Raw genomic sequence first — 14,059 nt, forward strand, 5'->3', positions numbered from 1 at the left:
AATAAGCCAGTCCCAGGAAGACAAAGAGTGTTAGAATTTCTTATAAATGAAATAAGACTTTGAGTGGTCAAAGTCACAGAACCAGAGAGTGGAACAATGGGTGCCACGGGCTGGTGGGAGGGCAAGTGGGGAATGGTTGTTTCAAGAGCACAGAATTTTGGTTTTGCAAGGTAAGGAGGGTGTGGAGGTGGACGAGTGGACGGCCGCACAGCAGTGTGAATGTGTGTAATGCCGCCGAGCTGCACACGGACAAATGGTTGAGATGGAGAATTTAAGTGTATTTTACTATAATAAAAACAAAGCATATTTATTCCCACTGGTCAGGTGCAATGTAAAGTTCATCCTATGTCAAAGTTGAAACAACCAGTTTTGGGTTGAGCTGTCATTTTTACTGCCTGGGAAATCATCTTGAAGCTTTTCAATAAGTTTTCAAACACAGGGACAAGGGGATTAACTAATAATGTGAATATTAACTAGAAACATGGGCCTGGGAATTACCTGATTTCAAATGCCTTTATGATGAGCCAGTTTGTGTATCCCTCCCTTCTCTGCCCCAGGAAAAAAAATGACACTATTTAAAAACCTCGACTATTCATAGGACATGGGTTATGAAGTTATACGTGATATTGCACGTGGGATGGTTTCACTGAAGCAAGAACATAGGATTTCTAAGCTGCTGGAGTGGAGTGAAGTCAGGAGCCTTTTGGAAGAAACAGGTAAGATGTCCAGAGGATGGAGGGTGCATAGTGACAACCTGGGGGCCTCTAGCGGCCTGGGGGGGAGGGCTGGAGGATGGCGGGAGATAGAAGAGGCCCGCAGGTTCATAGAGCCCAGCTCGAGTGCCTCCCTAGGTTCTGTTGGGCAAAAGAGCCTCCTGTAGCCCAGAGCAGGAAAAAGTAGGAAGGCTGCTGTGGGGGCCGACAGAAGCCTCATGGGGAGCGGGATGGTGTGGTGTCCCACCTGTGTGCTGAGACCTTAGGGCTCAGAGGGCCTAAGAAGGTCCCTGCCTCTGTTCCTGACAGGGAGCCTAGCAGCCCGGGGCAGGAGGCCCTAACACAGGGAAGCACGTCTCCCTTTTCAGCTCAGGGCCTGCAGGGCTGCAGAGGTGGGAGGAGCGGGGATGGAGATGGGAGCGGGAGGGGGAGGGAGGAAGGCAGACTGCATCTCCAGGGACTGTTTGCTAGGACTTCAAACCCCCTGCTCTGCTTTTTTTTTCTATCTGGCCCTTGGTTTGTCCCATTTATAGGACTCAAGACCATCTGCAATTATTTTGTCTGGTTACTTGTGCCTCTCCTTCGTCAGAAAACTGGCTACTCGAGGGTGTGGACTAACTGTCTGGTTTACCCCCGCGGCCCCATGCCGAGCGGTGAGCGCTCAGTGTGTCTGCACTGGGTGGAGGAGAAGAGTAAGACACTGGGAAAGCGTTCTGCTTTGGCCTTACAACAGTACTCCAAATCTGTGTCTCTTCACATTGTACATGGTTCTAGGAAAGGGGGTACACAGGAACTAACCAAGACAAAGTCGTCTCATCATGGTCACAGAGAGGTGTGTGTGAACCATGAGCCACTTCAGAATGTGGACAGTACAGGGATGGAGTGAACTTTTATAAGTTCTACAACGTCTTAGGAAAATTTTAAAATATTTAATAAACAAAGGATCAGGACAGATCATCACTGAAAAGGAAACAGTTTATCCGTATGACGGCTATGTGTATCAGCACAATCACACGTTACCTTGATGCTATTCTTAAACAGGAATCCTGGCATCGAGAAGCCCTTTTTTTTATCAAGTGGTTCACTGAAAATGACGATCTGCTCAAAGAGGAAAACTCGCCTCTCTTTACAGCGAGGCAGAAGTCCCGAGTCTTGGTCTGTGACCAAGAATGTGTCCTGTAAGAGCAGCTTGCCCTGGGCAACAATTTTACCCTAAAAGGGGGGCAAAGGAAAAGGAGAGAACATTTCATTCTAAGTCAAAGTATCTGTTTTGTTCCCACAGAATGTGTTTTTCTTCTATTAATTTATAGAGCTTAAAACTTTCGTTTATTGAAATGAGTTCTTAACCCCAGATGGAGTAATCATCTAGATAAAATTCTTGCCAAATTCTGTGTAAGTCTCTGGCCTCAGTTACGAACAAAGACAGAGCGGGTGGAAAGTGTATAGTCTGCACTGGACCAGGTTCTCGAGGCGCAGTGCCTGGGCCCAGCTGCCCTGGCATCCTGGCAGGACCCTTAGTGATGCACAGGGACCTGTGTTCTTAGAAGCCCTCCAGGAGAGTCTGTGTGTGTTTTGCTGAGAACCACAGCACCAGAACTTTACATCCTAAATCTCTAGTAAAACAGTAGGCAAGAAAAGCAGAAATGTGTCCCATTTCCTTACTTAGTAGTTGAATTTGTGAAAATTCTGAGTATCTTTAAGATACTAATAAGGCAGGGGCGCCTGGGTGGTTCAGTGGGTTAAAGCCTCTGCCTTCGGCTCAGGTCATGATCTCAGGGTACTGGGATCGAGCCCCGCATCGGGCTCTCTGCTCGGCAGGGAGCCTGCTTCCTCCCCCTTCTCTCCCTCTGCCTGCTTCTCTGCCTACTTGTGATCTCTGTGTGTCAAATAAAAATAAATAAAATTTAAAAAAAAAAAGATACTAATAAGGCAATACATGTAATATCAATAGTCTGACCACTCAAAGAAATGTCAGACTAACAATGCATACAATGAGCCTGAGGTCAAGCTCCCAGGGAGAGTGGAGGGGCGGGGTCCCCTGCTTCCCACTACCTGCCAGGGAAGGCACCTGCCACTACAGCAGCGGAGGGCCCACAGGACAGAGCAGGTCCTGCCTATTTCCGCCATCAGGCGCTGGGTTGTGAGCAAAGGAAGGTCGTCAAATAACAAATCAAATACACTAAAAGAAGTTGAAAGAAAAGATCAATCAGGTTTAAGAACAGTTAGAGGAGACAGAAAACCAGGTAGAAAGGATCAGCTTTCTACATGCAGAGATAAATAATGGAAGACCAAAGAAAATGAGGGAGGCCGGAGGAACAAGTGTAGAGGGCAGCCGCATTACATCAAATCCTTGCAGACGCCCCACATTCATCATGTCGTTGCAGCGCTTGGGGACTATGCACATGACTTCCACGGCTCTCTGCGGGGGAGAGAAAGCAGATGCACAGTTCAGCTCCCTCGGGACAGCTGGTGTGTCCACCCTCCGCCCCACCCCCAAGTTGGGCTCCCTCCTTCCTCCCCCACCCCAGGGTGCGGAGGGCACATCCAGGTAGAGGACAGACCCCTCCTAGGGACAGGCTCCTCCGGGGTAAAGATGCTTGGGGGACACTGGAGACAGGGGTGGGGAGGATTAAGTGAGGGGCCTGGCGAGCACAGGGTGGGCCCAGCAGGGGACGTAAGTACCTCCAATTCTGACGTGTCCAGGCTCGCTTTTTTGGAATACTTGAGGAAGTCCTGCAAGGAACACGGAGAGAAGGACATGATAAGGGCAATAATTGGAACAACCGCCACTAAGCTTTTTGCTCGTTCCTGCTGTGCCAGGTGCCAGGCTAAGCGTCTCGGTTGTATGTTTTCGTTGTTTCTCCCAGTAACACAACACTTAGGAGGATTTTGAGCCACAGCAGGGTAGAGTCAACCAAATCTAAGCAGATATCGGCTCCTCTTTTACTCCACGACGGCTCTGGGCTCCATGGATACCTGGCTTGTAAGTGTGGTAACTCAAGGACTCTCCACATATTACAACACTCACTTTCGTCATGGAAAACCGTGTGGCTTTGCCTTTAATCGCATTGACAAATTTAAACCAACCAAGGGCTTCTGAGCTCTGTCAGAGCCAACAGAAAGCAAGAGGCGGGACTGAAATTTTAATTTCACCCAGGACCCCAGGAAGATCAGAAAACTTGAAAGGCCAAGAAAGCCAAGGAAAACCATTAGCATTCAACGATCTGTGATGGTGGAAAAAAGTTCACGTCAAGTGATGTTTTGATTCAGAACTTGATGTAAATGAAAAATCAAGGAAATAGTATAAGGTGCTTTATTAGACTTGAAGAAATTTACTCTGAAATATTTAAGATCAGGAATCAGAAGACCACTTTAGATTTTTTTATAGGAAAGAATCCCCTCCCCTGCCCAACCCCTCCTTCTCCTCACCCGTCTGGTCCCCTCACCAAACCAACGGCCGACCCCAGAGTCTGCAGCCAAGTCGGCCCCATGCAAAGCCTCACCTTCAGGAGCAGCTGGTACTTCATGATCCTCTGCACTGGCTTGATTAACAGATCTGTGAGCTGCAGCCTGTGGCCCAGGCGCTGCTTTAAGTCCTGTTGTTTTAAAGGAGAAAAGAAAGACGTGTAAGTGCTGCCTTTCAGAGGCCAACTGTTGAATCCCTGCATGGGTCAGAAACGCTAACTACCCAGTAGGAAAGGCAGGAAAGGCGTGGGGTGGGGCCAGGGGCCTCGCTGCCCCCAAACCAGTCAGGATGCCACGAGTTTGCAGAATGGCCTCTTCTAACCTTTCAGGGCAGTTTTCAAAATAGTCTTTTTTTCCTTATTTAAAGACCTTCTTTCACTTGGTTTCTTTTATTCATATAAACACACGCTTTAATTTTAGGCTGAGAGCTTAGATCATGAGTTATGAATCTGTAAAGAGCCTTAAGTTCAAAATTCCTGAAAAAAACCCTTATTTTAACAATGACCCCAGTCTTCTGAAGGTTAATGGATATACAATCATAGACTAAATTCATACTAATTTCTCTAATTCATAGGAAAGGATTACTTAGTTCCTAGGAAAAATGGTATTTTAGGTTTGGGACATCAACCATACACAGAAGATTCAGAAATATTTGTTTCTTTCTTGGCTCTTACCTCAAAAAAGGTATCAATGTATTCTGAGACAATGTGCTCAGACTTTGGTTTATTTTGACAATAAACTATGTACATGTGCAACCTTCTCTCCTAGGAATGAAAAAGGGAAACAGATGGGTTAAAACAATCGGAAGTTCAATTAGAATATAAGAGCACACGCACATTTCAGCACATTCATCAAGGAAATTTTCTTAAAACTGTGGTTTAGGCCGGTGGGAGTGCATTCCAGAGGCATGATTAGGCCAGCATTCTGCTCTGTGGCTCCACAGGCCGTCCTTCCTCCTCGCCCCCTCAGGTATTTCAAACCCCTCGCCACACCCGGCAATACAGGGGCAACAAGAGGACATGGTTCTTCCTGTTAAAAGGAGAATTACTGCCACCCATCCGAATGGCCCAGGGCTCTAGGACACCTCATTGGCTTTGGCAGGGAAGAAAAAGCTCTTTTACTTCAGATACTAAAGGCGGGGAGAAAACGTACACACTGAGCCCTCCCTGAATCTGGTGATCCTCAAAGTGTGGTGTGCCCACCCCTGGGGGTCCCTGTGTCCTTTCAGGGAATCCAGTGGGTCAAAATTATTTTCAGACTAATATTAAGGTAAAATTTGGCCCTGTCTTTGTGCTACCATCTCAATGATGTGCAAAACCAGCCAGCACCTGACAAATATTCACCACTGCACATCTGCAGAAGACTGCCAGTTCCACCTCAGAATGTTCGGGCTGCAGTCATAAAAATCCACTTAATTAAAACTCAACCATGGACTATACATCTTTTTAACATTCTTAAGACAAAAAAGAGGTCCACATAACACTTCTGTAGCATACGACAGTTGTCTCAAGCAGAAGCACTTGGGACACCGAGCTGTGGGCCACCATTTTTACTTGAAAGGAGGAGGGACACAAACTATATTTATACTTGGGTCTCTGACAGTCATCTTCTTGAACATGAACAAAAGAAGCCTGTTGTTTTCAAGGCAAACCAGCAGTATCTGTTGATAATGAAACTCTGAGCTTTCAAGTTAAAGATGAGAATTTTGGAAAACATGGTATCTGCCACTGTGAACTTAATACCTAAAGACTGGTCTAGAGAGAGGGTTGGTGATATCAATAAATCTGACTTTTTGATACGGTGTAACAAAATGTGTCAGCATCTGGAAACTCTGTCTAAATTGTTGAACCAGTATTTTCCAACTGACCAAGGCACAATTGCACAAGCTAGTGCAGGAGTGGAAGCCTGCCCGTGCCCGTGGGACGCTTCCAGTGAAACAGGAAGGCAGAAGTCCACCATAGAGCTTTCCAGATTCCCTGTGGCAGCTAACCTTTAAGATACTATTACATGGTCGAGTTCTGGTGTGGCACCTCAGAAAACTGCTCATAATTATTACCTGAAAAGAGTATTAAAATACTTGTTTCTTTCCGACTCTGCTTATATGAGGATGGATTTTTTTCCATATATTTTTAACCAAAAAACCATTGCACAACAGAATGAATGTAGAAGCGGATATAAAAATCCATCTGTCTTCTATTAAGGCAGACATTAAAGAGATTTGCAAAAATGCAAAAACTCTTATCACTAGCTTTTTATAAATGTAGGAATTTTTCCTAAAAAAAACCCCATTAATGCTAACACACTTATTTCAGACACACATATATATATTTAGCTACCACATTAAACCTAAACCTAAACCTAAACTGTACGTTCAGGTACATCACTATCGTCACTAAACAACTGTCTGCCCACAGATATCCCCAAATGCTCCTGCTTCAAGTCTGCCTCTGGTCCCCCTTCGGACCACTCTGCACTGCACTGAGCTGCACAGCCAGCTGGGGCCAGGTGACTGGGAAAGCACGTCATCTGTGGGCAAGACTGGGGTTTAATTCCAATTTGCTGACACTACACAGTTTGATTTGATTCTTAACACAAGCACTTTTGTAAACAACCAGTGAGTTCTCCTTTAATCTGAAAAACCGGTCACTGAACACAACGATATCAGAACAGAATATAAATAAATAATGTTATTGTACTGACATGTTTAACAAAAAGGGATCCTAGTTTTTCCGGATCTTCAAGGCACTTCTCCAACTCTCCTAAAAAAAAGCTGGAACAAGAAGAGAAATATTAGAGCCATTTCCAACTTGGCCCTCTGATTTTAGTCAAAATAGTCTGTTGTGACATGAGCAATTGGGAAATGTCAAGCATATACTTAAGAAATCGAATGTGCCCAGAAAACATTTTGTTAGGGCAGGAACCAAGAGAGATGTACAGGTGAAAAAAAGGCAAAATGAGACGATCCTTTGACCAGCGACCTTTCCTTCTCTTAGACAATCAACATTTTTTGTCTCACTTTTCTTAAGGACATAAGCAATAACATATCACGGCTGAATACAGACAAAACAAAGTTTCAACACAACTGGTCATTTTTATTTCTGAATACTTGAGTTTCATGTATTTTTACAGTCACTTTTAGGAGGCTCAAATTGAATAATCGATATAAAATACTGAGTATGTTACCTGTGCCACTTTTATAACATTTTCCCAAATACCATCCAAAGTAACTTCTAGGTTATGTATAGCAGTTCCCATCAGAGACAGAAATCGGGTATGACCGCAGCAACACAAGGGCTGCGGACAAGCACTCTAGCTCTTCCGGGCTGCAGTCTCAAAGATGCATGCCCCCCTTAGTTAGTACTTACCCATGTTGACATTTATGTCTGGTATTTTATTAACCCACAAACCAACATATCTATTAAGGTCATTTTGAATTTTCTAGCACTTGGGGTTTAATTACAGCTGTGCACACACTGTGCAGGCCCTATCTTCAGGGGCAACTTCTCTGTCTGGTCATCCCAGGAGCACTGTGTTGTTCCCTCTTTCCCATCACGGCTTCATAGCCAGACTCAGGGACGGCAGACTACAGAGGAGCACCAAATATCCCCTTTCTAAAATCAGGTTCACTGTAGGTTCTTGAGAAGTCTATCGTCAGTAGAGCTATCAGTTATGCTGTGACTGCAGGTGGCCATTCACTTACCTGTGAGTCGACTGAATTAGACATTAGGGGGATATGAAAATGATGACCCTGAATCCGGGTTCAAGGGTTTTACATTCTTTAAGGACAGATGAATTTAGAAATAATAAAACACTACTATACACACACTCTGAGAACTCCCGTATCAGCACAGTATTTTAGTTTCAAAAGCACATTTATGTATGCTATGTGCAAGGAGAACAGAGCACGTCTGCTTGGAGTGATGAGGTCTAACGGAGAGTGAGAATTTGACCTGGGCTTTGAAGGGGGATGGGAGCACTCTGCAGGCCAAGGGGACAGTAATGCACATAAAGACAGTAAAGCAGGTGGCCTGTGCAGGTCATGGGAACAGATCAGGGCTACTGGAATACTCCACATATCAGTGGCTGGCATTAAGCAATCTGCAGATGATTCAGTCTTTTAAATTCACAGTAAGGTGGCGTGAAGGGGCCTATGTGCTGTAGCACCAGCCTCCATGAATCTCCTTATTAGGATGGGTGTGACAAGGTGCTGGGGTCCAATGTTTTGGGCGCAGTCATGTCTGCTTTTTCCATTACAATCATTAGAAAAAATAGTATCTTTAAAACTCTCTAACAGTAATTTGTATTTATTCAAGAGGTGCCTGCAGTTCTAATTAGAAACATTTACTGATGCTTACTCTACAGAGATAGTGTTCTAAGTGCTTTGCATGTATTAACTCAGTCTCTCTTCATGAAAAACCCCAGGAGGGGTGGGTAAGACTCTGACCCACATTGTGTAGGTGGAGAACGGAGGCCAGGAGAAGGGAAGCAAGTGGATTAAGGCCAGGACTGGGCTCTGAACCCAGGCGGTCAGGCTTGATGCTGGTGCTTCCAGCCATCCCCATGGGCACTCCCTGGATGCACCAGGAAGCAGAACAGACTCGCCCCCCTGCCATGACATGCTACCACAAAACTCCTTGGCACATCAGTATTTCTTCTTCTTCTTCTTCTTTTTTTTTTTTTAAGATTTACTCACTCATTTTAGAGAGTGTGCACCAGCAGGGGGAGGGGCAGAAGGAGAGAGAATTTCAAGCAGACTGCACTGAGCATGAAGCCTGATGCAGGCCTCAAGCCCAAGACCCTGCGATCATGACCTGAGCTGAAATTGAGAGTTGGATGCTTAATCGCCTGAGCCACCCAGGTGCCCTTATCAGTACTTCCTCTGTACCAGCTGCCTCTGGGAGGCCACACAGGTAATAAGAGGACACGAACCACCGCACATCCTTTACCATTTGCCTGCCACAAGGCAGTTCAGCAAGTGGTGATGCTGTGTGCACCATCACACACGGCAAGTATCTTACGTACTCTCTGTGCCAATCATAAATCTGATGGATGTTGCCAAATACAATCTTGTCCTTTCCTTTCATGTCATCAGGAACGCCATCTTCTTTCATAAGAGCCATGTAGCCCTAGAATTGAATATTTAAAAGTAACTTTGCTTCACTGAACGTATCTTGATCAAGTAATGACTTACGTACTAAAAGTCATAAAGAAAAACAAAGACATATACAACTGTCTCAAAACCCAGTATTTCTTTAAAAACAAACAAAAGCTATGCAGGAAAGAGTCCTGCCTGGCACTTGAAATGTCCCCCCATCCACACTGCCATGACTTTCTCTCCTTGGACTGTGTGGCATTCGTAGATCCAAAGTCTTCTAAGGAACTGAAGACATTTAAATGTAAATGGTTTCACAAAACAAATCATCTTATCAGCTTGTAAACATTAAATATTTGGCCAGAAATATATTTACTCTGTTCTTAGCATAATATAAACAGATTTCCTTTCCTTTTTGGATTAGTGACATAATTTGTTAAAAAAGAATTTAACAATATTCTTTCCATAAGTGGATTTTTAAATAACACTTGATTAAGTATGTTGATAAAATGACATCTCAGCTTCTTGAGTGGGATTCAGCCTATACACACTTATCTCTTAAGTAATTCAAGTGACTGATATTGCAGATCCAACGAGCATGCTAAATCTTTTGCTGCACACTTACCTGTGAATGCTATTACTTCTAATGGAATGAACATCCCCAAAGTACTGTCTTAAATACATTTATGAAGCCAGAGAAATGGTAAAACTGTATACCATAAAAATTGCTTTTTGATGAGTTGGGTTTATAAATAAACTTATGCCCTGGACCTGAATGACTGGGTTAAGTGATGCTTTGTGAAAATGCCTTGATGCTGTGTGAGAGACCATGGTTTTGTTATAGCTACACCATGCATAGCAACTTCTGGGCCATGAATATGGTGATGTATTTGTTCTGGGGAAAGTATAAGCAGATGGTCTACTGTAGCCACAGGCCAGCTCTGAACCCAGGTGGATTCAGGATGGAATTGATGCCACAGCTAGTCACAATGGACTTCTTCAACCAACGACGTTCTCAATTCTGCGATGATATCCATGTTTGTAAATAATCAAAAGCAAGATTCCCATGTCATAAATACAATGGCTGGATATAATTTAAAAACTTAATTGTAAAAAAAAGTAATTATGTCAAAGATATACTATGTGAAAAAGAAGCATTTACAAGTGAATACAGATGAAGGTGATTGGCTAAATTTCATTTTCCTGAAACTTGGTTTTCTTTTGAGGGAAAGGATGTCAAAATGTTCTTAAAGCTTTTGAGAAGGTATCAGTGTTAAACTGTCAAACATGATACTCCCTTGACAACTCTTAGGGCTGATGCAGGTTATTAAATCTCTGAAAACATACCTCAACCACACAGCCGAGGTCCCGCACATAGTCACGCTCGGTCTCCACCAGTTCTTGCAAAACATAGCTGGAAAGAGAGAAAAACCAGTGTTTACAATTCAAACTCTTCTCATTTCCGGAACGAGTTCTTCAGCACTTTGCTTTTGTCAGGTGAGACTCCCACTGGGATTGTCCTATAATTTATCAAACTTGCACAACTGGGTCTCCAATTTCTGAATGTCCCAAATCACTTACAGGTTCATGTACGTAACCCCCAAGAGCTGGGGACTCTGATCACATACATGGACAATCAAGAGAAACTTAGATATAATTTTTCTGCATAAAGGCATGACATTAAAGAAAGCAAGTTTGTTTTGTTCTGTTTTTAAATGATTACATCATTTTAAGCTTCACTGGACCTACAAGAAAAAACTTTAACTCAGATGTTTAAAGCTTTGGGTCTGATCACTGAGCCAAAAGTGTGAGCCTGAAGGCTCACAACTGTTTGCAAGGCCTCTCTGATAAGACAATTAGTTGATCAAAAGAGCATACCACCTCAGCTGGCCTGGAAAAGTCTGTTGGTCTGCTCATCATTCATTCAGCCCCCACAGGCTGCGCCTCTCCCGAGAGCGACCATCATTCTCCGATCCAGAGTGCTCCACAGAGCGCTCAGGAAAACCGAGTCTCTGCCCTCACACAAGAATTTCCTCTTCTCTGAAGGCAAGGTTAAATCCTTTTGTAATATTTCTCAGGATTCCCCTTTTCACCATAAGCAGCTTTACTGGAACTGAGAAACACTATCACTAAAGTTATGTTAAAAAAATATTCAAGGTTCAGGACTCGATCTGATTTTATGTTGTCTTCTTTCCTTCACAGGCCATATGTAATATAAAGCACAGGAGTTTCTCACTAGAAGTGACAGAAGAAATTCTTGTATCATTCTTATTTATAAATAAAGTATAACATACAAATACCAAACACTGCAGCTACGGGGTGGGGGGGAGGTGACTGGCTGGCTCAGTCAGTAGAGCAGGCTTTCTTGATCTTAGTTGTGAGTTCAAGCCCCATGTTTGGTGTAGAGCTTACTCAAACAAGTAACACAACATAAACATAATATAACATAAATAAAATAAGTGATTTCCAAACTCTTGAAAAAGAAAACCCTGCAGCTATGACTTCCTGCACCCTTATGAGGCTCTGAGAGATTCTCAAAGACCTATACAACTACTCCAGGAGTGACCCAGAGACGGATCGCTGTTACATGTGTGAAGGTGACAGAGACAGGAGGAAATCTGACCAACGCGGACATGGAAATGTGTCTTACTGCCGTCTCTTTAGGGAGCTGGATTTTCTTTCTTCCATCTCATCAATGGGTGAGGAGGAGGACAGGAGGGAGTTGTCTGAAGGGTTGAAGGAGGGGCTGCTACTGTCTCCCTGGTCAACAAGGAGCGAGCTGGGACGATCCTCCAGTGCCTGAAAGAAAACCAGACCACCAGTCACGTTTCCTGCCTATGGTCCAGGAGCCTGGAGTTAGAATGAGGAAACCTTGTAAGTCAGAAAAGACAGAAGGCCTGATGGTAAAATCAGAAGATCTATGTTTGTGATATTACATGGTATTTCATAACAAAACCCCTGACTATTAACACAAATACTGAGCAAGAGAAGCTGGATAAATGAGGTAAGGCAAAAAGGACAGTGGATTTATATGCATTAATAAATTCTATTCCTTTTCACCAGATAGTTAGAAATAGCCCAACTTGTTTCCATCACAGCACTGCCCCCATTTCTGGATGTAGCAGGCATTCCACACGTAGCCATTTTGCCGCAGTTATGAGATAGCAGGACCATTTCAGAAGTGCGCAGAACCTCCTCCATCAGGCCAGCCTACCCCAGGCACATCACCCGTGTCCCCAGCTGGTGGGCTACGCAGCAGTGTGGGCCATCTCTATTTTAATTTAGACAGCGTGGGGGCTGTTCTTGATTATCCGTGAAGCCTTGACTCTGCACACACATTGCCCAGCTGAATGGAGCTCTATCTCTGGACGCTCACCACATCCTTCCTCTCTTCCATGGGAAGCAGCTGTCATGTTGCTTCAATGAGGTATCCTAAACTCCCTCTCCTCCACTGGAGTTTAGTTTCCACGAGTGACTGCTGTTAGTGCTGTAGTCTGTGCAGAACCTTGAATGAAGCTTTGCAGGTGTTCAACACATCTAAGATGAATCTCGACTTCTGTCCCTGGACTAATGTGACAATGATAAGCGACTGCTTACTTTCTAGTTGGTACATATTAACTATGCTTTTTAACTGAATTCCCAAAGCTCCCAACAGGTGTGGGTTATAATATTTTCGAACTTTCTAAAGCACACAGCTGGATATATAGGATGATCAAGAAGTATTTATCTAGACGGGAGCTGGGAAAATGTGATTAACTTACCCTCCAACAAAAAGCTCAATTCAAACTGCAGGAACACTTCATATTCTGCATCAAATCAGAACTCCTAATGCTCGTCCCATTTTTTTCCCCTTAAGAGTAAAAGACCAATGCTGACCTCGTCACTGAGCTCAGATGCGAGGACACAAAGTCTGTGCCTGTAGTTTTGTTCACCAAACCCATGGAGCTGTGGAAACACACGAACTGCTGCACTTATTAGTGACGAATCAGGAACAGCGTTCAATGAGAACACAGCACTCTGTTTTTGAAATAATTAGCTATTGGCCTTTACTGGAAGCAAGCACTTTGCAGGAAGCCTCGGGCTTGCTCTGTGCTCGTCGAACTCCTCGAGGGGAGGCTGGAGTCTGGAGGTGGAGGGAAGGACTCAGTGCACCGTCTCTGGTCTAGATTTGCGAGGAAACCGCTACTGCTCATTAGATTCAGTTCTGTTCATTTCAATGGTGATAAAAAAGAAAGAAAATAGAGAAGATGTCTCCTGATGCCCCTTCACACAGTGCAGTGAGCAATGAGGCCAAGCAGTGGACATGGCTGGTGTCAGTGAAGCCCTGGTGGTCGGCTGGCAGGATGGCGGTCCGGACAGCCAAGGGTGGAGATGGGAGGCGTGGACCCCGCTGGGCAGCCAGTGAGGGCGAGGAAAGGCTTCCACCGGACTAGCCCTCGGAACCAGAATTCCTGGGACTTCACAGATTCAGGTGAATTTCTTGTGAAGTCCTCTGGGTTTGGTGGTGTTCTGTGGGCAGGTTTTTGTCAACTTTTATTCCTTGGATAAGGACAGGTCTGCACAGATAATCCATCTCTTCTAAGGTTAGTTTTGGTAAACTAACTCATTTGGTAAACTGCTCATTTCATCCAGGTTCTCCAATTTACTTTCAAAGACCTCAACAAAAAGTATTATAATGATTTTAATTTCCTTAGTTGGCCCCTCTCTTATAATTCTTGTTTTGTGAATTTGTGCTTCCCCTTCTATTTTCTTGAGGTTACCTGATGTTTATTACTTCTTCAAATAACAA

General features: G+C 44.1%; 1 protein-coding gene across 2 annotated transcripts in view; it reads right to left on the minus strand.

Annotated features, from left to right (window-relative positions):
* TRIO (trio Rho guanine nucleotide exchange factor) overlaps positions 1–14,059 on the minus strand; it is a 226,386-nt gene that overhangs the window by 20,087 nt on the left and 192,240 nt on the right. For both annotated transcript variants that reach the window (XM_044233736.1, XM_044233744.1), the window contains exons 37-45: positions 11,921–12,069; positions 10,618–10,684; positions 9,201–9,304; positions 6,879–6,948; positions 4,853–4,942; positions 4,217–4,309; positions 3,396–3,446; positions 3,055–3,132; positions 1,734–1,925 (exon numbers count right to left, since the gene is read on the minus strand). In XM_044233736.1, coding sequence (XP_044089671.1) covers positions 1,734–1,925; positions 3,055–3,132; positions 3,396–3,446; positions 4,217–4,309; positions 4,853–4,942; positions 6,879–6,948; positions 9,201–9,304; positions 10,618–10,684; positions 11,921–12,069 — 894 coding nt within the window. The remainder of the gene's footprint in view (positions 1–1,733; positions 1,926–3,054; positions 3,133–3,395; positions 3,447–4,216; positions 4,310–4,852; positions 4,943–6,878; positions 6,949–9,200; positions 9,305–10,617; positions 10,685–11,920; positions 12,070–14,059) is intronic.

This window comes from Neovison vison, chromosome 1, assembly GCF_020171115.1.
Source record: "Neovison vison isolate M4711 chromosome 1, ASM_NN_V1, whole genome shotgun sequence".
Taxonomy (NCBI): Eukaryota; Metazoa; Chordata; class Mammalia; order Carnivora; family Mustelidae; genus Neogale; species Neogale vison.